The sequence below is a fragment of the Salvelinus alpinus genome, chromosome 4 (assembly GCF_045679555.1).
Source record: "Salvelinus alpinus chromosome 4, SLU_Salpinus.1, whole genome shotgun sequence".
In the NCBI taxonomy this organism is placed as follows: Eukaryota; Metazoa; Chordata; class Actinopteri; order Salmoniformes; family Salmonidae; genus Salvelinus; species Salvelinus alpinus.
This window is the reverse complement of record NC_092089.1, coordinates 48,801,028-48,823,951: the sequence shown is the minus strand read 5'-3', so window position 1 is coordinate 48,823,951 and position 22,924 is coordinate 48,801,028. Positions and strand designations below refer to the sequence as shown.

Sequence of the window (22,924 nt, the reverse complement as noted above, 5' to 3'; positions counted from 1 at the left end):
TTTTTGGGCGCTAAAATAAGGTCAATTGTACGGACCAAGACGATGTACAAAAGTGAGTGAGTTTACGTTACTGTATAATAACAAGTTACAAATAGTAATGTGCTGAAAAGCAATACTCTTTCAAAGAGAAAAGTTATGTAAAGATTTGCAGCTTTACAATGAACCTTTCAGGTTTTTATTTTACCCGTATTTTTCCAAGTATGTTGACTGAGAACACATTCTCATTTACAGCAACAACCTGGGGAATAGTTACAGGGGAGAGGAGGGGAATGAATTGTGGATAATTAGGTGGCCATGATGGTATGCGGTCCAGATTGGGAATTTAGCCAGGACACCGGGGTTGGCACCCCTACTCTAATTATAAGTGCCATGGGCTCTTTGTGACCACTGAGAGCCAAGAGACCCGTTTGACATCCCATTCCAGCAGCATCTGGTCTCCATCCAGGGACCAACTAGGACCAACCCTGCTTAGCTTCATAGTTAAGTGAGCAGTGGGATGTAGGTTGGTATTCTATTGGCAGGTATGCTGCTGGCAGGTCTCTCTCTAGTCTACATCATTGTCTGTGAACTGGTGACTGTCTGCCCCGTAATATGGCATCCATATTAGGAAGTCTTCAATTGTCATTAAAAGCATTGTCACTTGTCAGACAAACCTCCCTCAGTTGTGGGTGGGTTACTGTGTCCCTCTATGTCTCTAGTGTTGTTTTGAGCTGTCATGAAGACACCAGGGGAGCTGTTCCTTCGCTTCCCAGTCAGGATCCTCTTCATGGTGGCCTGGAACATGGAGGAGGAGAAGTAGAACGTCACAGGATCCAGGACGGTGTTGACCGTGGTCAGGAGCAGAGCGTAGATCCGCCACTCCACGTTGTCTTGGATGATGAACCCCTGTACATGGGTGACGTTATAGGGCAGGAAGCAGACAACAAAAACAAGTAAGGTCCCCATAGCCATTCCGACTGCTCTCTTCCTTTTCTCTGCACAAAGGTTAGGGGTCCTATTGAGGATGAGGATGAAGTTCAGGTAGCAGAACACACAGACCAGCAGTGGCACGATGTATAGAACCACACACAGCTCCAAGCGCATGGGAAGCACCACCTTCAGCTGCTCCTGGGTGAAGTTGTCATAGCAGGCATAGAACTTAGATGAGGCCTGGTTCTCCACGATGTAGATGAAGCAGAGGTGGACCGAGCTGAAGACCCACACCACCAGGCTGCTCACCACTCCATACAAGGGCTTGCGGCGGAGCCTGTACTGGACAGGGAAGGCCACACACAGGTAGCGGTCAACACTGACCACCATCAGCAGGAGGGAGCTGGTGTAAATGGTGGAGAAGAAGACGAAAGAGGTAATGTTGCAGAGAGACCTGGGGAGAGTCCATACCATGCCGGAGGCTGCCTCGTGCATCTTGAGGGGCAGGAAGAGCAGGAAGATAAGGTCGGACACAGTCAGGTTGAGCAGGAGGATGTCTGTAGGAGTGGGCTTTTTGCGGATCTTGACGCTGAAGGCGTAGAGTGCCAGGATGTTGCCAGGCAGGCCCATCAGGAAGGTGATGATGTAGACAGACAGAATCAACCCACTCCTCACCACCATGGCTTCCAACTGAGGACGAGCAGAGAATGACAGCAACTATTATCTATATTTGATCATATAGCACACAGTTTTGGCTGAAAAATGGTCAACTCTAAATTAAGATCAACCATTATCTCAAATGATGATCTAATGGATGCAGCTTGCTGAAGAAATGTTGAAATGAAAATGAAACCATCCATGAAATCAGCTCCTGTTCCATTTTTTATAGTTCAAACCCAAGCTCCGCCATGTCGAAACAAAAGCATCATGGTATAATGTAGATTGTTTAGATTGTTTTTTGAGATTGATTGTATCAGCTCCCATTATTAGGCTATTTAACTACATACATTGGCAGTGCGCTGTCAGGACCAAGGCTTAAATAACAATAATGAACAGCCATTGAAGTATTACTCACGCTATCAACAGTTCATCAAACAGAGGATATGGTGGATAGTCCAAGGCTGTCCGCTACACAGGCTTCACAGAAAGTTATTTGTGCAGATTAAAGTCACTTCTCTCCTCAGCTCGGTTGGGGAGGACTGTCCACCTCTTTCTAATTACATGCTCCTAATTTTACTTGAAAAAATGTTCTCTCTAGCTCATTTTATCAGAACAAGTAAGCAGACAATGAATGGAGGTTTGTATATAATGAGATAAGCAACGGTGTAATAAACCAAGTGTAACAGCCATCACTGGGCCTAAATCATTGAAGTTTTGCATAACTGTCACCATAAGGTGTCCCTTTGACTAGGGGGTTAATTAAGGTGCTACACTCTTAGAAAAAAGGGTTCCAAAAGGGTTCTTCAGCTGTCCCCATAGGGGAACCCTTTTTGGTTCCAGTTAGAACCCTTTTGTGTCACGCGGAGCGGAACAGGTGAACACAAGAGTAGACTCAGACGAGGAGACTGGGATGAGGTAACCAAGGTATTTATTAAAACACACGGGGAAGATTGAGGGCAGGCCAGGGGAAGCTCAGGCGGGTTGCAGTAAAACAGGTGTGGAGGCTGAGGCTGGAGCGAGACGTGTTGGGACAGGGTAAGCAGATCCGGAGGGGAATCCAAGGGAGCCGTAGAGTGGGGGATCCAGGACAGAGTAGCAGGACTAACGAGAAGTAGGACTGGAGACAGGGACCAGAGTCAGAGTGGGCAGAATTGTAGTAGAGAGGAAGACAGCGTCAGCAAGGGAAAACAGGCACAACAGGACAACAGGATCTAAAAAGGAACAAACGGCTAGAAACATAGACTGACTGAGCAGAGATTACGATCTGACAGCGTGGAAGTGGCAGGGCTGAGTATTTGTAGAGGTCTTGATTATGGAACAGGTTGCAGCTGGTGGGGATCTGCTCTGACTCCAACACACCTGTCTCTGCCCACACAATCACACACACACACACACAGAAAGGGAAAGAGCACTGGGGGAGTGGCGGCAGGTCAAGGAGACACCGGATGAGCAGTAGAGGGCGTGGCAGGAGCATTAAAATTTGGGGTTCCAGGTAGAATTATTTTGGGTTCTATATAGAACCCTCTGGAGAAAGGGTACTACCTGGAACCCAAAAGGGTTCTACCTGGAACCAAAAGGGTACTACCAGGAACCAAAACGGGTTCTTCAAAGGGTTATCATATGTTACTTTTGGGGATTGCTGTACCTTAGGGACTCTGACATGTTAGGTTGCCTTAAAGACAAAAAACATCAATGTCAATGAGCTTGAACATTATTATTTGTTTTATGTAAAACACAGATGCAAAAATGAGAGTACCTTAGAGGGATATCCAAAGTGGGGAGATTAGAGCTGGCCTTTGGTCTACAGATAATGTAGAAGGGAGACATCGTTCAAACTGACACATCTAATATGGTTTAATATGTGACATCATCATCAAGAACCATACAAACCTCTCTCTGCAACGTATTCTGTGTACAAACATTACAGCTCCCCACAGAAAGACACTTCCAACTGCCAGAGCAGTCAGCATCCATGGCAGTACTGTGTTCAAATAAAGACAGACAGAAAGCGAGAGTGAGAGCAAGAGAGAGAGAGAGTGGGGACACATGGGGAGGCAGAGGAGGAAGAATGACTGTCACTGTGTGCCGATTATAATGATATCAGAAGATAAACCACCTGAAATTCTGTACTGAATGCTTACTTACACTGTCCAGCTGTGAATTTTGTGTCAAGGGGCAGCTGCTGGATGTCAGTGGCCAGTGAGTTACTGGCTACACAGGAGACATTTGGTCGTCTTTCCAGAGGCCCAGTGACTTCTGCTGACACCATATTTTCTCTGTATATGGTGATGGAAGTGAACGAGGATGGGAGAGTGCTTGATCGTCAGTTGACATCCAGAAACAGCCAGGCTAACTGATTTGATCCAATATTATTTTGGACAATGCAGGAGAATGAGGTGTCTCTGCTAAGTTTGGGATAGGACATTTTGCCCTGAGTTGAATTAATTTGGATGCTTTGGCCTCCCTGTCGTCTGATCCACACATACCTGCCTGGCTGGGGGTTGCTGTCAACAACACACTCCAGGTTGACACTATGACCTTCACTGACTGGCTGTTCATCCACCATCACCTTCACACCAACAGGGGCATCTGTTAATAAAGTAGACAACCATGTATTGTGACTTTGTAGTCATTTGTTCTGTAAAATTATAGATTTATTTAAGTGATGGCCTGTGAATGGAATAATTACACAACTGAGAACAAACAAGAAAGACCAAAAACGTACATGAGATGTTAAGAATGACTGGTTGGCTCTCAGTTTGGACTGTAGCGAATTGAGCTGTGCATTTCATCTCTTTTTTGTGCAGTTGGCACGTTCCTCTTCCTTGTATTGTCTCAGTAGACCAGCCCTCCATTTTCCTCCATGGAAGTCACTGCTGTAGAATTTACAGGCAAACGGCTCTTGTGAAGGGTTGGAGGAGAGGATGGGCAGGAATGCCAGACAGTACATTTGGCCTGGAATAAGTCTCCATCCACCAATGCATTCTTCATGGATAACACAGGAGCTTTTCTATCTGCAAGTTCGAATAAATTATTATTAGCTGGAACCAAAGGCAAACAAGGCATTACCAGTTCCCGTGACTAATGGTTTAACGCCCTGTCTGCAATTCTCATTCAGTTTTAACATAGCGCTCTAACTACTGACCACTATCACTCCTGAATACAGTTGTCAAAGTAATGAAGTACTGTTCATCTGATCACAAGTTGTTTAACGACAACAAATATTCAATCTAATACACCTCTCCATGAGTGTGCTTACTTTCAATTGTAATCCTTACGATCTGATGATGGACATTTTGTGTAGCTGACTCATCAGGGTTGATCCACACGTAGAGCTGGAGGTTATTGTCTGTCCATGTCACACTCTCAACCCTCAGTGTACAGTCACCCTCTGATGCATTGCCTGGCACTGATGTATGCCCTCTAAAACTGGTCTCCACACTGGTCGGTTCCTTGCCATCATAAACCTTGGGATAGAGAACGCTATGATACCGGTACCAGATGACCCTGTGGTGCGGGGCGGTGTGACAGGACACTTCTACACAACTACCATCTACTGCCTTCACAGTATTGGGCACCTTCACCATCCAACAGTGACCAAGCGAGACAAGTGTGCACCCTGAGGAAGAAGACCTAACAAGTCAGTTTACATTGTATCAGTTCTCTTTCATTACTTTGCCAGCTGTATCAAGTGGAGTTGAAATAACCTTCCCCAATTTGAGGAACTGAAGAGTTGGTTGATCCACAGAAGTACAGTGAATTTGGAAAGAATTCAGACCCCTTTACTTTTTCCACATTTTGTTACGTTACAGCTGATTTTCTAAAATGGATTCAATCGTTTTTTTCCCTCATCAATCGAAGCACAATACCCCACAATGACAAAGCACATTTTGGTTTTTAGTAATCTTTGCACATTTTTTTATATTTTTAAAAATCTTTTTAAAATCTTTTTTTATTTAAATAACGGAAATATGAGATTTCCATAAGTAGTCAGACATTTTACTCAGTACTTTGTTGAAGTGGCGGCAGGTAGCCTAGTGGTTAGAGTGTTGGACTTGTAACCGAAAGGTTGCAAGATTGAATCCCTGAGCTGACAAGGTAAAAATCTGTTGTTCTTCCCCTGAACAAGGCAGTTTGACCCACTGTTCCTAGGCTGTCATTGAAAATAAGATTTTGTTCTTAAATAACTTGCCTTGTTAAATAAAGGTTAAAAAAAGCACCTGTGGCAGTGATTACATCCTTCTTGGGTATGAGGCTACAAGCTTGGCACACCTGTATTTGGGGAGTTTCTCCCATTCTTCTCTGCAGATTCTCTGAAGCTCTGTCAGGTTGGATAGGGAGTGTTGCTGTGTTCAAGTCTGTTCTCTGTCTGGGCCACTCTTGGCTGTGTGCTTAGGGTCGTTGTCCTGTTGGAAGGTGAACCTTTGCACCAGTCTGAGGTCCTGATTAGGTTTCATCAAGGATCTTTCTGTTCTTTTCTCTGTTCATCTTTCCCTCGATCCTGACTAGTCTCCCATCCACTGCCGCTGAAAAACATCCGCATAGCATGATGCTGCCACCACCATGCTTCACCGTAGGGATGGTGCCTGGTTTCCTCCAGATGTGAAGCTTGGCATTCAGGCCAAAGAGTTCAATCTTGGTTTAATCAGACCAGAGTATCTTGTTTCTCATGGTCTGAGAGTCATTTAGATGCCATTTGGCAAACTCCAAGCGGGCTGTCATGTGCTTTTACTGAGGAGTGGCTTCCATCTGGCCACTCTACCATAAAGGCCTGATTGTTGGAGTGCTGCAGAGATGGTTGTCCTTCTGGAAGGTTCTTCCATCTCCACAGAGGAACTCTGTAGCTCTGTCAGAGTGACCATCGTCACCTCCCTGACCAAGGCCCTTCTCCCCAGATTGCTGAGTTTGGCCAGTCGGCCAGCTCTAGGAAGCGTCTTGGTGGTTTCAAACTTTTTCCATTTAAGAATGATGGAGGCCACTGTGTTCTAGGGGACCTTCAACGCTGCAGACATTTTTGGTACCCTTTCCCAGATCTGTCCCTCGACACAATCCTGTCTCGGAGCTCTACGGACAATTCCTTTAACCTCATGACTTGGTTTTTGCTCTGACATACACTGTCAACTGTGGGACCTCATACAGACAGGTGTGCCTTTCCAAATCATGTCCAATCAATTGAATTTACCACAGGTGGACGCCAATCTAGTTGTAGAAACATCTCAAGGATGATCAATGGAAACAGGATGCACCTGAGCTCAATTTCAAGTCCCATAGGAAAGGGTCTGAATACTTATGTAAATAAAGTATTTCTGTTTTTTATTTTTAATACATTTGCAAAAATGTCTAAAAACCTGTTTTCGCTTTGTCATTATGGGGTATTGTGTGTCGATTGATGAGAAAATAAACATTATTTTAGAATAAGGCTGTAACGTAACAAAAAGGGGAAGGGCTCTGATACTTTCTGAATGCACTGTCTTTCCCAGTGCAACAGAAAGTGTTTCATTGCAGGCCAAATGTAACTACTGAAATGAAACTGCATCTAAACCAAATTAGCTGTATGTAGCCAGTCAGCACATCTCAAACATTCTGTGCCCAGAGGTTATACTGCATGTGGTTCTGTCCTTGTCTTTCTTTATACATGTAGCACTTTCACAATAATCAGAGTGACGGGACGCCAAATAATTGGGTTCCATTATAAAAGCTTCATCAGTTTCTGTAGCACCAGCTGGTCCAAAGCAAAATAAGTAGCATTTAGCATTTACATACAGTATTTAACATATAGTGACATTTAACGACTTAAAGCTAAAAAACTAAAGTCAGATAATGCACATGTTGATGCAAAAATAAAATGTTACCATGCAAACAAAAGTAATTTAATAAGATGTGTATAATGTACCTGTGAGGAATCTGAGGATGTTCATTACAGTCTGTGGTGTCTATAGTCTATTAAAGTCCCGATGTCATGTGATGGATAGGATGCTGAGGTTTATAGCTATAAAACAAACAATCAATCACCCAATCAGTTAATTAAAGGAAAACTATATTTTGGTATTTGTTTCATTGTTCCATTGTTGACATACTCCCAAAATGTTTTGCTTGTCAGCAATCAAGTTTTCAAGATATGTAACTTTCAAAATACAGAAATACAGATTGCTGACAAGCAAAACATTTTGGGAATTTTCCTTTACGTCAATTAAGTACTTTTATTTCAGTTCTGTTTGAATATGGATTGAATCGCAACATGAATACATTCAGAATATTTTGTATTTTTGTATATTTTCTCATGAAAACATCTCACTATACTGCAGCTCTAGCACTTGACTACATAGAGCAGGGCTCTTCAACCTTTACTTGCCCAGGGACCCCCTCCCAGGCAAACCAGTGACACATACATTAGGGGGGGGGGGGGGGATGCACGTTTTGTCAAATCACCAGGCGAATGATAATGGCAAGGAGAAGCTTTTTCAAAGCCTATGTCAGATACTCCAGTGAGTGTAATTGACTCCAATTAGTGTAATTTGCTCAGTATTAGGAGTTTATAAATAAAGTTGACATTATTAGAAACAATATATTCTCCTCTTTTCTACTGTAGGTATGTAATTCAAATTTAGTTTATTCTGTTATGGCTTGCGATATTCATAAAAACATTAAAATAAACGAAATAAAAAATCCACTTAAAAATATACAGTATTTTCGTGGACCCCCTGCAGTACCTCCGCTGACCCCTGGTTGAATACGCCTGAGATAGAGCCATGAATACAAGGAATTTTCTTCCAATTCAAATAACTCAAGCGAACAGTAAAATCTGTTTTCCAAAAACGAATAAAACAACGACTCACGCCACAACGCGGACAGTGAAGAGACACTATGCGCAGAAACTCACGCATACTGACACTGATACTCCAACTCATACACACACACACACAATCACTCACGTACACACAGGCATACATTCACCACACACCACAGGGCGTTGGTGGCACCTTAATTGGGGAGGACAGGCTCATGGTAATGGCTGGAACGGAATTGGTGAAATGGTATCAATTACATCAAACACGTGGTTTTCCATGTGCTTGATGCCGTTCCATTAGCTCCGTTCCAGACATTATTATGAGCCTTCCTCCCCTCAGCAGCCTCCACTGACACACACACACTTAAACACTTACACACTCATCTCATCCGGTGCTGCTACTGTCTATATTCTATCCTGTTGCCTAGTCAATTTACCCCTACCTATATGTACATATCTACCTCAATGACCTCATACCCATGCACATCAACTCGGTAGTGTTACCCCATCTATATAGCCAAACTATCGTTGCTCATTGTGTATTTATTCTTAGTGTTACAATTTTTATTCTATTATTATTATCATTATTGTATTCTGCATTGTTGGGAAGGGCCTGTAAGTAAGCATTTCATTGTTAGTCTACACCTGTAGTTTACGAAGCATATTTATTTTATTTGACACACACACACACACACACACACACACACACACACACACACACACACACACACACACACACACACACACACACACACACACACACACACACACACACACACACACACACACACACACACGTTTTAATATTGTAATATTGTATTATTGTAGTATTGTACATCTATATTGTATATTTGTAATAATAGAGTAATAATGTCATGTCTTGTATGATGTATTGTTTTATTTATGATGTAGGCTGTTGTTTTGTTGAGATGTAATTATTGTGTTCCTGTTTGTACCTCAGGAAGAGTAGCTGCTGCCTTATGGGGATCCTAATAAATACCTAATACCAGGTGCCATGTGGCTCAGTTGGTAGAGTGTGATGCTTACAAAATCAGGGTTGTGGGTTTGATTCCCACGGGGGACCAATATGAGAAAATAATACAAATGTATGCATTCACTGCTGTATGTTGCTCTGGACATCGCCCCCGGTGAATAATAACTAGAAAACGATATATTATGTGTTAGGTCCTGTGGGAAGAGGTTACTGGAAATCATCACAGTGTACTTGGAGGCTACAAAACAACATTATAAACATGTCATTGAAATGTTGTCTCAAATCCCCATAAAACTAGAAATGAACATCATGCCTTACCTTCAGAGGAGGTGGTGAGCGTCTGTCTTGGCCCTCTGTTTCTCACAAAGCGAAACCCACTACATCATCCACCCCTTTGTTCTTTTCAAACAGGAAACTGTCTGAGCCTACTTTCCAATTGGCCAAGAGTTTGTTCTATTGTTAGCTTTCAAACATACCTTTGTTTTTTTGTTAAATACTATTGGTACATTCAATGATATTAGAGTAAGTTTCAGAGTTTTTAAATACCTTGAAAACATTAAAGGTTATACAGAACGTAGGTCATCATAATGCTGTGAACAATTACATTAGGCTACAATAAAGAACAATAAGGTGGACATTTCATGTTTTTATTTGTTTTGTGGTGAAAAGAACATCGTTATATTTTCATTAAGAGCAATATATCTTTGTGAAAGTACAATAGGCCTACATTATATTCATGAAAAACTAGAGAAACTGCAGGTGATCCATCTCCAGTACCTTACTTATTCTGTGTCTGCCTACATTTCCCAGCACACACCTTTCTTCCTCCAGGTAGGAACCGCTAGACGCCTCCCTTGCCCCGTCCACGGACCCCTCATTCTTCTTCTTCATCCACTTCTTCTTTTTCCAAATCACACTGGAATAAAACACATCATCCCCCTCCTTCTTTGCAGTGCCTTCTCCTGGATCTATAGCAGTGTCAGCGATAGGACTGGGCAGGCTGGTTCGGTCTGTCTCAGAGATGACTTTGGAGGAAGGCAGGGGTTTGTGACCCGGATTGGGGGCCTCTAGGTTTTGTTTGCGTCCCTGTCTTCTGGCCTGACTCGGTATCATGCTGTTGGCATATATATCTTCTTCTGGCGCAGGAGGATCCTGCAATAAGATATATTTATAGACATTTAACAGACTTCATCAAAACATATAGCCCAACGTTTGTATCACAACTAAAGTTACATAAATAAATGAAGCATATAGGAGTAGTTGTTTCCTTGTTAGCCGCTCAGCACAGAATGGCCGCATGTGCGCACTCCCTCAAATCGTTTGGAGAAAATACCCTTTCTATTTCTTTCAGCTTTGTTCAATTGTATTCTTCATACTATAAAATACTTTAAAATAATGCCATAGAATTCTAAGCAAATCTTGTCTGCTAAATGAACTAGTGTAGCCCACAGCCATATGGCATAGCCAGATCAGGACCTAACATAAGGACAACTCAGAGTATGCTATTCTGTTCTTCTGAAATAGACTACATTTTCTTCATATCATGTGTCTTTAGACTTGTCGAAAATAAATAATGAATTACATTATGAATTTATTAGACTTTTTAAAAATGTAGATGTTCCAAAGGTCTGCATCAGTGGCTTGTAGGCTATGTGTGGAAGCCAGGAGATGCTAAGTGTGTTTATGTTCATTACCGTGAGACCGGCAGTTATTTGCTTGACAATCACCAGTCTGACGAAATTTTGTGACCACCACAGCCCTAGTCAGGCCAAGAGGTTTCTGTCAAGATCTGCAACGCTGCTGGGTTTTTCATGCTCAACAGTTTAACATTTTCCTGTGCGTATCAACAATGGTCCACCACCCAAAGGACATCCAGCCAATTTGACACAACTGTGGGAAGCATTGGAGTCAACATGGGTCAGCATCCCTGTGGAATGCTTTTTTCACCTTGTAGAGTCCATGTCACGACAAATTGAGGCTGTTCTGAGGGCAAAGGGGTGCATCTCAATATTAGAAAAGTTTTCCTAATGTTTGCTATACTCAGTGTATAGACAGCTCTGTAAAAAAGTTTACATGTTTGTATTTTATTTCAGTTATAATTATGTTCACATAACACATTTTTACAAGCAATTTGACACACAAATACAGTTGATACAAAAGTTATAATACAAAACATAGGTTACATTCATCACTTAAACGCACAAAAAACTCAATCCACACAGCCCAGACAGGTGCACAAACTTTAGACTTTCAACATGACTCAATCGTCAACATATAACAATTGGATAACATTATTATTATGTACTCTGAAGCAAACGTTGTGTTCACTGGTAGTTCAATAGTTTTGATAGATATCATCCATGTTTGAACACATAGCCTGTGGGGAAAAAATAAGAACGTGTTAACCTATCTTTTTACATGCTTGAGAAACCAACAGACGAGCACTACATTTAGGCCACCAAAACGGCTTCAAAAATACACTTGGTCTGAAGGCTTCAGGGGTGTGAAAGTACGTAATTGAGGTTTAGTGGTAATCACTTTCCTGTCATAACAGTGTCTGAAATCTAAAAGTGTGGGTAAAAAGTATGTGGTATTTACATTTTTATCAAAAGCTGCACCAGACAAATTCTGCTTGCAGTGAGGTTACATAAAGGTTACCTTTGTGTTATCTTGTAACTTGATCTTTGGATAATTCTCGTAGTTCTTTGCAGGGTTTTGACGAGGCTTATTTGGAACAAAGTCATTTTCGTAGACTAGTGATTGGCTCTCCGGCCTTGCTTTCTCCTTGGGTATGGCCATGGGCATGGCCTTAGGCTTGGTCCTCTTAGTATTTTGCTGTGGCCTGAGGAGGAGAGGAGAATGTGGAAACTGATTATATTTCAGTACCATTTTTACTGACAAAAAAACCTCCAACCACCCTCAACAGAAACAAATGAATTGCAATGCAATATCATATGGATTTGATGATTGGTCAAAGGTAAGATAATTAAACTCTTTTATGATTTTTCTTCTTACTTTTGGGGATTGCTGTACCTTAGGGACTCTGACATGTCAGGTTGCCTTAAAGACAAAAACATCTCAATGTCAATGAGCTTGAACATTATTATTTGTTGTATGTAAAATGCAGATGCAAAAATGACAGTACCTTAGAGGGATATCCAAAGTGGGGAGATTAAAGCTGGCCTTTGGTCTACAGATAATGTAGAAGGGAGACATCGTTCAAAATGACACACCTAATATGGTTTAATATGTGACAACATCATCAAGAACCATACAAACCTCTCTCGGCAACGTATTCTGCGTACAAACATTACAGCTCCCCACAGAAAGACACTTCCAACTGCCAGAGCAGTCAGCATCCATGGCAGAACTGTGTTCAAAGAAAGACAGACAGAGAGCGAGAGTGAGAGCGAGAGAGAGAGAGTGGGGACACATGGGGAGGCAGAGGAGGAAGAATGACTGTCACTGTGTGCCGATTATAATGATATCAGAAGATAAACCACCTGAAATTCTGTACTGAATGCTTACTTACACTGTCCAGCTGTGAATTTTGTGTCAAGAGGCAGCTGCTGGATGTCAGTGGCCAGTGAGTTACTGGCTACACAGGAGACATTTGGTCGTCTTTCCACAGGCCCAGTGACTTCTGCTGACACCATATTTTCTCTGTATATGGTGATGGAAGTGAAGGAGGATGGGAGAGTGCTGCTTCCGTTGATCATCCAGTGCAGAGTGGCATTAGGTCGGGCTTCTGCTCTACACACACAGCGCAGAATCCCACCCTTCAAGGAGCAAGTGGAGTCAGAGAGGATTGCTGGGGGGACTGGAGTGACAGAATGACACAAAGGTAGAAAAGAAATTACGTTTTGACACTATACATTTGTCTTCCTTCCTGTTGTGAGTGAACAACAATGACAATAGAACTATGTTAGGGTGGGAAGGAGTCCTTTCTTCTATTTTACACCCATAACGTGTCGCTAGAATTAGCATCTCAGTGTACAAATATAATGTTAGTTCCATTGGAAACCGTGCAACCACTCATAGACACATACAATGAGATACTTACAGTTGACATCCAGAAACAGCCAGGCTGACTGATTTGATCCAATATTATTTTGGACAATGCAGGAGAATGAGGTGTCTCTGCTAATGTTGGGATAGGACATTTTGCCCTGAGTTGAATTCATTTGGATGCTTTGGCCTCCCTGTCGTCTGATCCACACATACCTGCCTGGCTGGGGGTTGCTGTCAGCAACACACTCCAGGTTGACACTATGACCTTCACTGACTGGCTGTTCATCCACCATCACCTTCACACCTACAGGGGCATCTGTTAATAAAGTAGACAAACATGTATTGTGACTTTGTAGTCGTTTGTTCTGTAAAATTGTAGATTTATTTAAGTGATGGCCTGTGAATGGAATAATTACACAACTGAGAACAAACAAGAAAGACCAAAAACGTACATGAGATGTTAAGAATGACTGGTTGACTCTCAGTTTGGACTGTAGTGAATTGAGCTGTGCATTTCATCTCTTTTTTGTGCAGTTGGCACGTTCCTCTTCCTTGTATTGTCTCAGTGGACACCCACAGCCCTCCATTTTCCTCCATGGAAGTCACTGCTGTAGAATTTACAGGCAAACGGCTCCAGTGAAGGGATGGAGGAGAGGATGGGCAGGAATGCCAGACAGTACATTTGGCCTGGAATAAGGCTCCATCCACCAATGCATTCTTCATGGATAACACAGGAGCTTTTCTATCTGCAAGTTCGAATAAATTATTATTAGCTGGAACCAAAGGCAAACAAGGCATTACCAGTTCCCGTGACTAATGGTTTAACGCCCTGTCTGCAATTCTCATTCAGTTTTAACATAGTGCTCCAACTAACGACCACTATCACTCCTGAATACAGATGTCAAAGTAATGAAGTACTGTTCATCTGATCACAAGTTGTTTAACGACAACAAATATTCAATCTAATACACCTCTCCATGAGTGTGCTTACTTTCAATTGTAATCCTTACGATCTGATGATGGAAATTTTGTGTAGCTGACTCATCAGGGTTGATCCACACGTAGAGCTGGAGGTTATTGTCTGTCCATGTCACACTCTCAACCCTCAGTGTACAGTCACCCTCTGATGCATTGCCTGGCACTGATGTACGCCCTCTAAAACTGGTCTCCACACTGGTCGGTTCCTTGCCATCATAAACCTTGGGATAGAGAACGCTATGATACCGGTACCAGATGACCCTGTGGTGGGGGGCGGTGTGACAGGACACTTCTACACAACTACCATCTACTGCCTTCACAGTACTGGGCACCTTCACCATCCAACAGTGACCAAGCGAGACAAGTGTGCACCCTGAGGAAGAAGACCTAACAAGTCAGTTTACATTGTATCAGTTCTCTTTCATTACTTTGCCAGCTGTATCAAGTGGAGTTGAAATAACCTTCCCCAATTTGAGGAACTGAAGAGTTGGTTGATCCACAGAAGTACAGTGAATTTGGAAAGAATTCAGACCCCTTTACTTTTTCCACATTTTGTTACGTTACAGCTGATTTTCTAAAATGGATTCAATCGTTTTTTCCCTCATCAATCTAAGCACAATACCCCACAATGACAAAGTACATTTTGGTTTTTAGTAATCTTTGCACAGTTTTATTTATTTATTTATTTATTTTTTAAATATTTTTTTATTTAAATAACGGAAATATGAGATTTCCATAAGTAGTTAGACATTTTACTCAGTACTTTGTTCAAGTGGCGGCAGGTAGCTAAGTGGTTAGAGTGTTGGACTTGTAACCGAAAGATTGCAAGATCGAATCCCTGAGCTGACAAGGTAAAAATCTGTTGTTCTTCCCCTGAACAAGGCAGTTGACCCACTGTTCTTAGACCATCATTGAAAATGAGAATTTGTTCTTAACTGACTTGCCTTGTTAAATAAAGGTTAAAAAAAGCACCTGTGGCAGTGATTACATCCTTCTTGGGCATGAGGCTACAAGCTTGGCACACCTGTATTTGGGGAGTTTCTCCCATTCTTCTCTGCAGATTCTCTGAAGCGCTGTCAGGTTGGATAGGGAGTGTTGCTGAGCAGCTGTGTTCAAGTCTGTGCTCTGGCTGGGCCACTCTTGGCTGTGTGCTTAGGGTCGTTGTCCTGTTGGAAGGTGAACCTTTGCACCTGTCTGAGGTCCTGAGCAGGTTTTCATCAAGGATCTTTCTGTTCTTTTCTCTGTTCATCTTTCCCTCGATCCTGACTAGTCTCCCAGTCACTGCCGCTGAAAAACATCCCCATAGCATGATGCTGCCACCACCATGCTTCACCGTAGGGATGGTGCCTGGTTTCCTCCAGATGTGAAGCTTTGCATTCAGGCCAAAGAGTTCAATCTTGGTTTAATCAGACCAGAGTATCTTGTTTCTCATGGTCTGAGAGTCCTTTAGGTGCCATTTGGCAAACTCCAAGCGGGCTGTCATGTGCTTTTACTGAGGAGTGGCATCCATCTGGCCACTCTACCATAAAGGCCTGATTGTTGGAGTGCTGCAGAGATGGTTGTCCTTCTGGAAGGTTCTCCCATCTACACAGAGGAACTCTGTAACTCTGTCAGAGTGACCATCGTCACCTCCCTGACCAAGGCCCTTCTCCCCAGATTGCTGAGTTTGGCCAGTCGGCCAGCTCTAGGAAGCGTCTTGGTGGTTTCAAACTTTTTCCATTTAAGAATGATGGAGGCCACTGTGTTCTAGGGGACCTTCAACGCTGCAGACATTTTTGGTACCCTTTCCCAGATCTGTGCCTCGACACAATCCTGTCTCGGAGCTCTACGGACAATTCCTTTAACCTCATGACTTGGTTTTTGCTCTGACATGCACTGTCAACTGTGGGACCTCATACAGACAGGTGTGCCTTTCCAAATCATGTCCAATCAATTGAATTTACCACAGGTGGACGCCAATTACTGTCGTATTCCACAGGTGGACGCCAATTTTAGTTGTATTCGCCAATTACACACCTGGCTTAAGGGATACTGCTGCACGATGGGAATTCCTTTTGTGGATAACTTTGCAGCTTTTACAGACCGACCAGGTCTATTTCTTCGGGACAATTTACATCTTAACAGGTATGGCTCCAGCATCCTCTCCACCAACATGTCTCTTACTCTTGCCTCATGTAGAGCCTTTGATACCTGACGTTGTGTATTCTCGGGGGTTGACTTTTGGGATTGTACGCTCCCCTATCAGACTATGCTCAATGCTCCTCTCCCAGTTTCATTAATTAGTTCCTCAATTGCAAATATGGAACAAACTACAGTTAACAACCTTTCTGCAATTCCTAGATTATTGTCCAATCACCGTATTGCGAATACTACTCACATGCAGAGAGGTATTGTTAGTAGTAATCTTGTCCCCATAAAATTGAGTTCTGTCAATAGCTCGAAAATGGTTTATTGCTCATCCAGTGCAGCTTCAGGTGCTACCTTGGATACTCCATCTGATATGAATTCCCGTAGCAATGGTATTGGAATAATTCATTTGAATGCTACAAGCCTGATCCAAAAGTTGGACTTTATTGAAATTTTGGTCTCACAATCAAATGTTGACGTTCTGATTGTATCTGAATCGTGGCTGTGTGATTCTGTGCCAGATTCAGATGTTCAGTTGATTGGATACAATATTTATAGAACTGATAGAGTTGGTAGAGGTGGTGGTATTGCGATTTATGTTAAATGCTGCTTAAATGTTTCTGTGTCCATATCAACCTCTGTCTCAAAGCAATATGAATGTCTAGTTTTAAACGTGGTACTTGGTAATAATGCTCATTTAACTCTAGCAGGGGTATATCGCCCCCCCTCAGCTCCTCCTTGTACTCTATGCAAATTATCTGATATACTGTCTAATTATGCAAACTCTGAATTACAGATTTTGGGAGATTTTAACCTGGATTGGCTCTCACCAGTATCCGATAAATTAAAAGGCATTTGTACTGAGCTAAATCTAACTCAGCTGTTAACTAAACCAACCCGTCCCAACTTTAAGAACCCAGTAAAATCCACTCTACTAGACATTATTCTAACAAATACCCCCCATAAATACACAGCCAGTGGGGTTTTTGCAAATGATATCAGTGACCACTGCCCTATTGCTTGTATTAGAGATACCAGGCTGAAACACTCTGATCCCTGTATAATCTCTAAGAGAAATTATAAACATTTCTCACAGCAAGCTTTTATCCTTGACTTATATCACTCTGAGCTTTTATCCACTTGCTGCTTTCTGGACCCGGTTTTAGCCCTTGCTTTTTTCTCTTCTATTGTTACTTCTATGTCTGATAAACATGCCCCGCTTAAGAATCACAGAGTAAGAAACCGAACCAGTTCTTGGTTCTCTCCTGAATTGTCAGGTCTTTTCCTGCAAAAGAATCGGGCCTGGGCCTTGGCGAGGAAAACAGGTACTCCAGCTGATTGGCTGTTTTTTAGGCAATTGAGAAATAAATGTACTGCAGCTGTCAAAAAGGCAAAATCAAATTACTTCCTTAATGCTATGACAGATTCTGCAGGAGATCCTGCAAAATTCTGGAAAACCGTTAATTCACTGAAACGGGGGAATTCTGCTGTTTCTCTTCCTAAGCAAATTACCTCAGACTTCTGTATTCTAACTGAAAAAAATGATATTTGTGATGCTTTTAATAAGCATTTCATCTCTGCTGGTTTTTTATTTGAAAGGAAAAGTGGACTTTGTGGTACTGGCCAGTTAGTTGATTTTTCGTCTTGCTTTTCAACCGTTACTCTGAAAAATGGTAACCCTGTTTTTAGTTTCTAGAAAATAACTGAAGCAGAGGTTCTAATTGCCCTGTGTGCCATTGATACTAAGAAATCCTTAGGCGCTGACAATTTAGACCCGTACTTACTTAAGTGTGCTGCACCTATTTTTGCTGGTTCAGTAACACACATTTTTAATCTAACATTAAGCACAGGAAATATCCCTAAGGTGTGGAAAGCAGCTTTTGTTCTGCCATTACATAAGGGAGGTGACGGTAGTGATTTGGATAACTATCGACCCATCTCTAGGCTCCCTTGTCTGGTAAAGATTCTAGAATCTATAGTCAACAAACAGTTACAATCTTTTCTTTCTGCTAACGGTATTCTTAGTACCAATCAATCTGGTTTTAGATCTAAACACAGTACCACATCGGCCACTATGCTTGTTGTAAATGATATTGCAAATGCCTTAGACGATAGAAAGCACTGTGCTGCGTTGTTTGTAGATTTGTCAAAAGCTTTTGACACTGTAGACCATGCTATCCTTTTGAGTAAGCTGTCATCTATAGGACTGGGCACTGATGCCTGCCGATGGTTTTATGACTATCTTAAAGATAGAACTCAAGCCGTCATGGTCGATGGGGTCAAGTCTGACCCCTTACAGTTACTTAAAGGGGTCCCTCAGGGTTCAATAATTGGCCCACTATTGTTCTCACTTTATATAAACAACATTGGTGATGATGTCAGATATTGTAAATTCCATTTATATGCAGATGACACAGTGATGTACTCTATTGCTCCAACAGCGGACCAAGCTTTAATGCAGTTGGAGTCTGATTTTAGGATACTACAGGGGTCTCTTTTACAGCTTAAACTTGTTTTAAACGCTAAGAAAACAAATGTCATGTTTTTTTCTAGGTCTAAACTCTCAGTTAGAAACACGTTTGTAATCACTAGCTTGGATGGTACTCAAATCAATAAGGTCTCTGCATATAAATACTTAGGGGTATGGTTAGAGGATAGGCTTTCTTTTAAAAAACATGTTACTGAATTGGGAAAAAAGCTCAAATTCAAGATAGGATTCCTTTACAGAAACAGGGCTTGTCTGTCCTCTGTAAATAGGAAAAAAATTGTGCAGGCTACTTTTATGTCCGTTTTAGATTATGGTGATATTATCTATATGCATGCATCGGCAAATACATTAAAACCACTGGATGCTATTTACCATTGTGCACTCAGGTTTATCACAGGTGATAGTTACAGAACTCATCACTGTATCCTATATCAACATGTGGGTTGGGTCTCTCTATCTGTGAGGCGAGAGCAACATGCTCTCTTGTTTATTAATAAAGCACTTCTTTTAAAACTACCTCCATATATATCATCATTAATTTCCACAAGATGTACTAATTTTAAAACCAGATCACAGATGTGGATTACATTAGAGACTCCTGCGGTCTCCACAGAGTTGGGTAGGACTGCCTTCAGTTCCTTTGTACCTTATTCATGGAACAAACTGCAGATCCAACTTAAGTTAGACACTCTGGTGTCCCTTGCCCATTTTAAAATGCTTATGGAGGATCAATATGATGTTGTCTGTGATTGTTTCTGTTGAATTGTGTATGTTTTGAAATGTTCTTGTCTGTATGTCTAAAACTGTACATGTCAACATGTTTACACAGGGCACAGCCGTAAAAGAGATCCAGGTCTCAGTCTGTTTTCCCTGTTAAAATAAAGATTAAAAATAAAAAAAAATAAAAAAATCTAGTTGTAGAAACATCTCAAGGATGATCAATGGAAACAGGATGCACCTGAGCTCAATTTCAAGTCCCATAGGAAAGGGTCTGAATACTTATGTAAATAAAGTATTTCTGTTTTTTATTTTTAATACATTTGCAAAAATGTCTAAAAACCTGTTTTCGCTTTGTCATTATGGGGTATTGTGTGTTGATTGATGAGAAAAGAAACATTATTTTAGAATAAGGCTGTAACGTAACAAAAAGGGGAAGGGCTCTGATACTTTCTGAATGCACTGTCTTTCCCAGTGCAACAGAAAGTGTTTCATTGCATGCCAAATATAACTACTGAAATGAAACTGCATCTAAACCAAATTAGCTGTATGTAGCCAGTCAGCACATCTCAAACATTCTGTGCCCAGAGGTTATACTGCATGTGGTTCTGTCCTTGTCTTTCTTTATACATGAAGCACTTTCACAACAATCAGAGTGACGGGATAACAAATAATTGGGTTCCATTATAAAAGCTTCATCAGTTTCTGTAGCACCAGCTGGTCCAAAGCAAAATAAGTAGCATTTACTGTACACATACAGTATTTAACATATGGTGACATTTAACTTAAAGCTAGAAAACTGAAGTCAGATAATGCACATGTTGATGCAAAAATATAATGTTACCATGCAAACAAAAGTCATTTAATAAGATGTGTATAATGTACCTGTGAGGAATCTGAGGATGTCCATTACAGTCTGTGGTGTCTATAGCCTATTAAGGTCCCGATGTCATGTGATGGATAGGATGCTGAGGTTTATAGCTATAAAACAAACAATCAATCACCCAATCAGTTAATTAAAGGAAAACTATATTTTAGTATTTGTTTCATTAGCCCATTGTTGACATACTTGACATAATGTTTTGCTTGTCAGCAATCAAGTTTTCAAGATATGCAACTTTCAAAATACAGAAATACAGATTGCTGACAAGCAAAATATTTTGGGAATTTTCCTTTAAATCAATTAAGTACTTTTATTTCAGTTCTAAGTTTGAATATGGATTGAGTCGCAAAATAAATACATTCAGAATATTTTGTATTTTTGTATATTTTCTCATGAAAACATCTCACTATACTGCAGCTCTAGCACTTGACTACATAGAGCAGGGCTCTTCAACCTTTACTTGCCCAGGGACCCCCTCCCAGGCAAACCAGTGACACATACATTAGGGGGGGGGGGGGGGATGCACGTTTTATCAAATCACCAGGCGAATGATAATGGCAAGGAGAAGCAATCAACATTTTAAAATGAATAGATTTAGTTTTTTACATTATTTTTACCGCCCCACGTTAGAATTGGAAGAGGAAGTGTAAACTCTGACATAGTCCATTAGCTAGAAAGGTAACTCCAAACACATTTTCACAAAGAGCAGCTGTACACTTGTAGTGGTAGCCTTTTTGCGGGTGCTTTTTCAAAGCCTTTGTCAGATACTCCAGTGAGTGTAATTGACTCCAATTAGTGCAATTTGCTCAGTATTAGGAGTTTATAAATAAAGTTGACATTATTAGGAACAAGATATTCTCCTATTTTCTACTGTATGTATGTAATTAAAATGTTGTTTATTCTGTTATTGCTTGCGATATTCATAAAAACATTAAAATAAACAAAATAAAAAATCCACTTAAAAATATACAGTATTTTCGTGGACCCCCAGCAGTACCTCCGCTGACCCCTGGTTGAATACCCCTGAGATAGAGCCATGAATGCAGGGAATTTTCTTCCAATTCAAATAACTTAAGCGAACAGTAAAATCTATTTTCCAAAAATGAATAAAACAACGACTCACGCCACAACGCGGACAGTGAAGAGACACTATGCGCACACACTCACGCATACTGACACTGATACTCCAACTCATACACACACACACACAATCACTCACACACACACGTACACACAGGCATACATTCACCACACACCACAGGGCGTTGGTGGCACCTTAATTGGGGAGGACAGGCTCATGGTAATGGCTGGAACGGAATTGGTGAAATGGTATCAATTACATCAAACACGTGGTTTCCATGTGCTTGATGCCGTTCCATTAGCTCCGTTCCAGACATTATTATGAGCCTTCCTCCCCTCAGCAGCCTCCACTGACACACACACACTTAAACACTTACACACTCATCTCATCCGGTGCTGCTACTGTCTATATTCTATCCTGTTGCCTAGTCAATTTACCCCTACCTATATGTACATATCTACCTCAATGACCTCATACCCATGCACATCAACTCGGTAGTGTTACCCCACCTATATAGCCAAGCTATCGTTGCTCATTGTGTATTTATTCTTAGTGTTACAATTTTTTATTCTATTATTATTATCATTATTGTATTCTGCATTGTTGGTTAGGGCCTGTAAGTAAGCATTTCATTGTTAGTCTACACCTGTAGTTTACGAAGCATATTTATTTTATTTGACACACACACACACACACACACACACACACACACACACGTTTTAATATTGTAATATTGTATTATTGTAGTATTGTACATCTATATTGTATATTTGTAATAATAGAGTAATAATGTCATGTCTTGTATGATGTATTGTTTTATTTATGATGTAGGCTGTTGTTTTGTTGAGATGTAATTATTTTGTTCCTGTTTGTACCTCAGGAAGAGTAGCTGCTGCCTTATGGGGATCCTAATAAATACTTAATACCAGGTGCAATGTGGCTCAGTTGGTAGAGTGTGATGCTTACAAAATCAGGGTTGTGGGTTTGATTCCCACGGGGGACCAATATGAGAAAATAATACAAATGTATGCATTCACTGCTGTATGTTGCTCTGGACATCGCCCCCGGTGAATAATAACTAGAAAACGATATATTATGTGTTAGGTCCTGTGGGAAGAGGTTACTGGAAATCATCACAGTGTACTTGGAGGCTACAAAACAACATTATAAACATGTCATTGAAATGTTGTCTCAAATCCCCATAAAACTAGAAATGAACATCATGCCTTACCTTCAGAGGAGGTGGTGAGCGTCTGTCTTGGCCCTCTGTTTCTCACAAAGCGAAACCC

The 22,924-nt window shown here is 41.3% G+C and overlaps 2 protein-coding genes across 4 annotated transcripts; both read right to left on the bottom strand.

Annotated features, from left to right (window-relative positions):
* Positions 1–636: 636 nt before the first annotated feature.
* LOC139573834 (free fatty acid receptor 2-like) lies at positions 637–9,709 on the bottom strand. 2 transcript variants are annotated; one of them, XM_071397742.1, is made up of 9 exons: positions 9,669–9,709; positions 7,463–7,558; positions 4,829–5,188; positions 4,295–4,583; positions 3,715–4,158; positions 3,460–3,550; positions 3,326–3,370; positions 2,817–2,934; positions 637–2,686 (listed from the first exon to the last, which is right to left on the bottom strand). In XM_071397742.1, exon 9 carries the CDS (start codon positions 1,588–1,590, stop codon positions 637–639), a length of 954 nt encoding a protein of 317 aa, XP_071253843.1. In that variant the 5' UTR covers positions 1,591–2,686; positions 2,817–2,934; positions 3,326–3,370; positions 3,460–3,550; positions 3,715–4,158; positions 4,295–4,583; positions 4,829–5,188; positions 7,463–7,558; positions 9,669–9,709. The 2 variants fall into 2 exon arrangements, with proteins under 2 accessions (XP_071253843.1, XP_071253842.1); XM_071397741.1 differs by having other exon boundaries at positions 2,817–3,370.
* A 1,705-nt stretch (positions 9,710–11,414) lies between these two features.
* On the bottom strand, positions 11,415–22,907 carry LOC139573839 (cell adhesion molecule 4-like). Of its 2 annotated transcripts, XM_071397750.1 has the most exons (11): positions 22,867–22,907; positions 20,557–20,652; positions 14,353–14,712; positions 13,814–14,107; positions 13,414–13,677; positions 12,883–13,170; positions 12,630–12,720; positions 12,496–12,540; positions 12,366–12,410; positions 12,009–12,192; positions 11,415–11,727 (listed from the first exon to the last, which is right to left on the bottom strand). In XM_071397750.1, the coding sequence occupies exons 2-11, from the start codon at positions 20,579–20,581 to the stop codon at positions 11,686–11,688; spliced, it is 1,638 nt and encodes a 545-aa protein (XP_071253851.1). In that variant the 5' UTR covers positions 20,582–20,652; positions 22,867–22,907; the 3' UTR covers positions 11,415–11,685. The 2 variants fall into 2 exon arrangements, with proteins under 2 accessions (XP_071253851.1, XP_071253852.1); XM_071397751.1 differs by lacking the exon at positions 14,353–14,712 and having other exon boundaries at positions 11,554–11,727; positions 22,867–22,904.
* Between the last annotated feature and the right edge of the window lie 17 nt (positions 22,908–22,924).

Bases quoted from the DNA above. Each gene is read 5' to 3' on its own strand.
- LOC139573839 (XM_071397750.1), bottom strand. From the start codon at position 20,581: ATGGACATCCTCAGATTCCTCACAG. The intron at 13,171-13,413 runs GTAAGTATCTCA...CTGTCACTCCAG, and splicing joins GCTGTTTCTGGATGTCAACT to TCCCCCCAGCAATCCTCTCT. The intron at 12,541-12,629 runs GTTTGTATGGTT...CATTATCTGTAG, and splicing joins AGAATACGTTGCCGAGAGAG to ACCAAAGGCCAGCTTTAATC.
- LOC139573834 (XM_071397741.1), bottom strand. From the start codon at position 1,590: ATGGTGGTGAGGAGTGGGTTGATTCTGTCTGTCTACATCATCACCTTC.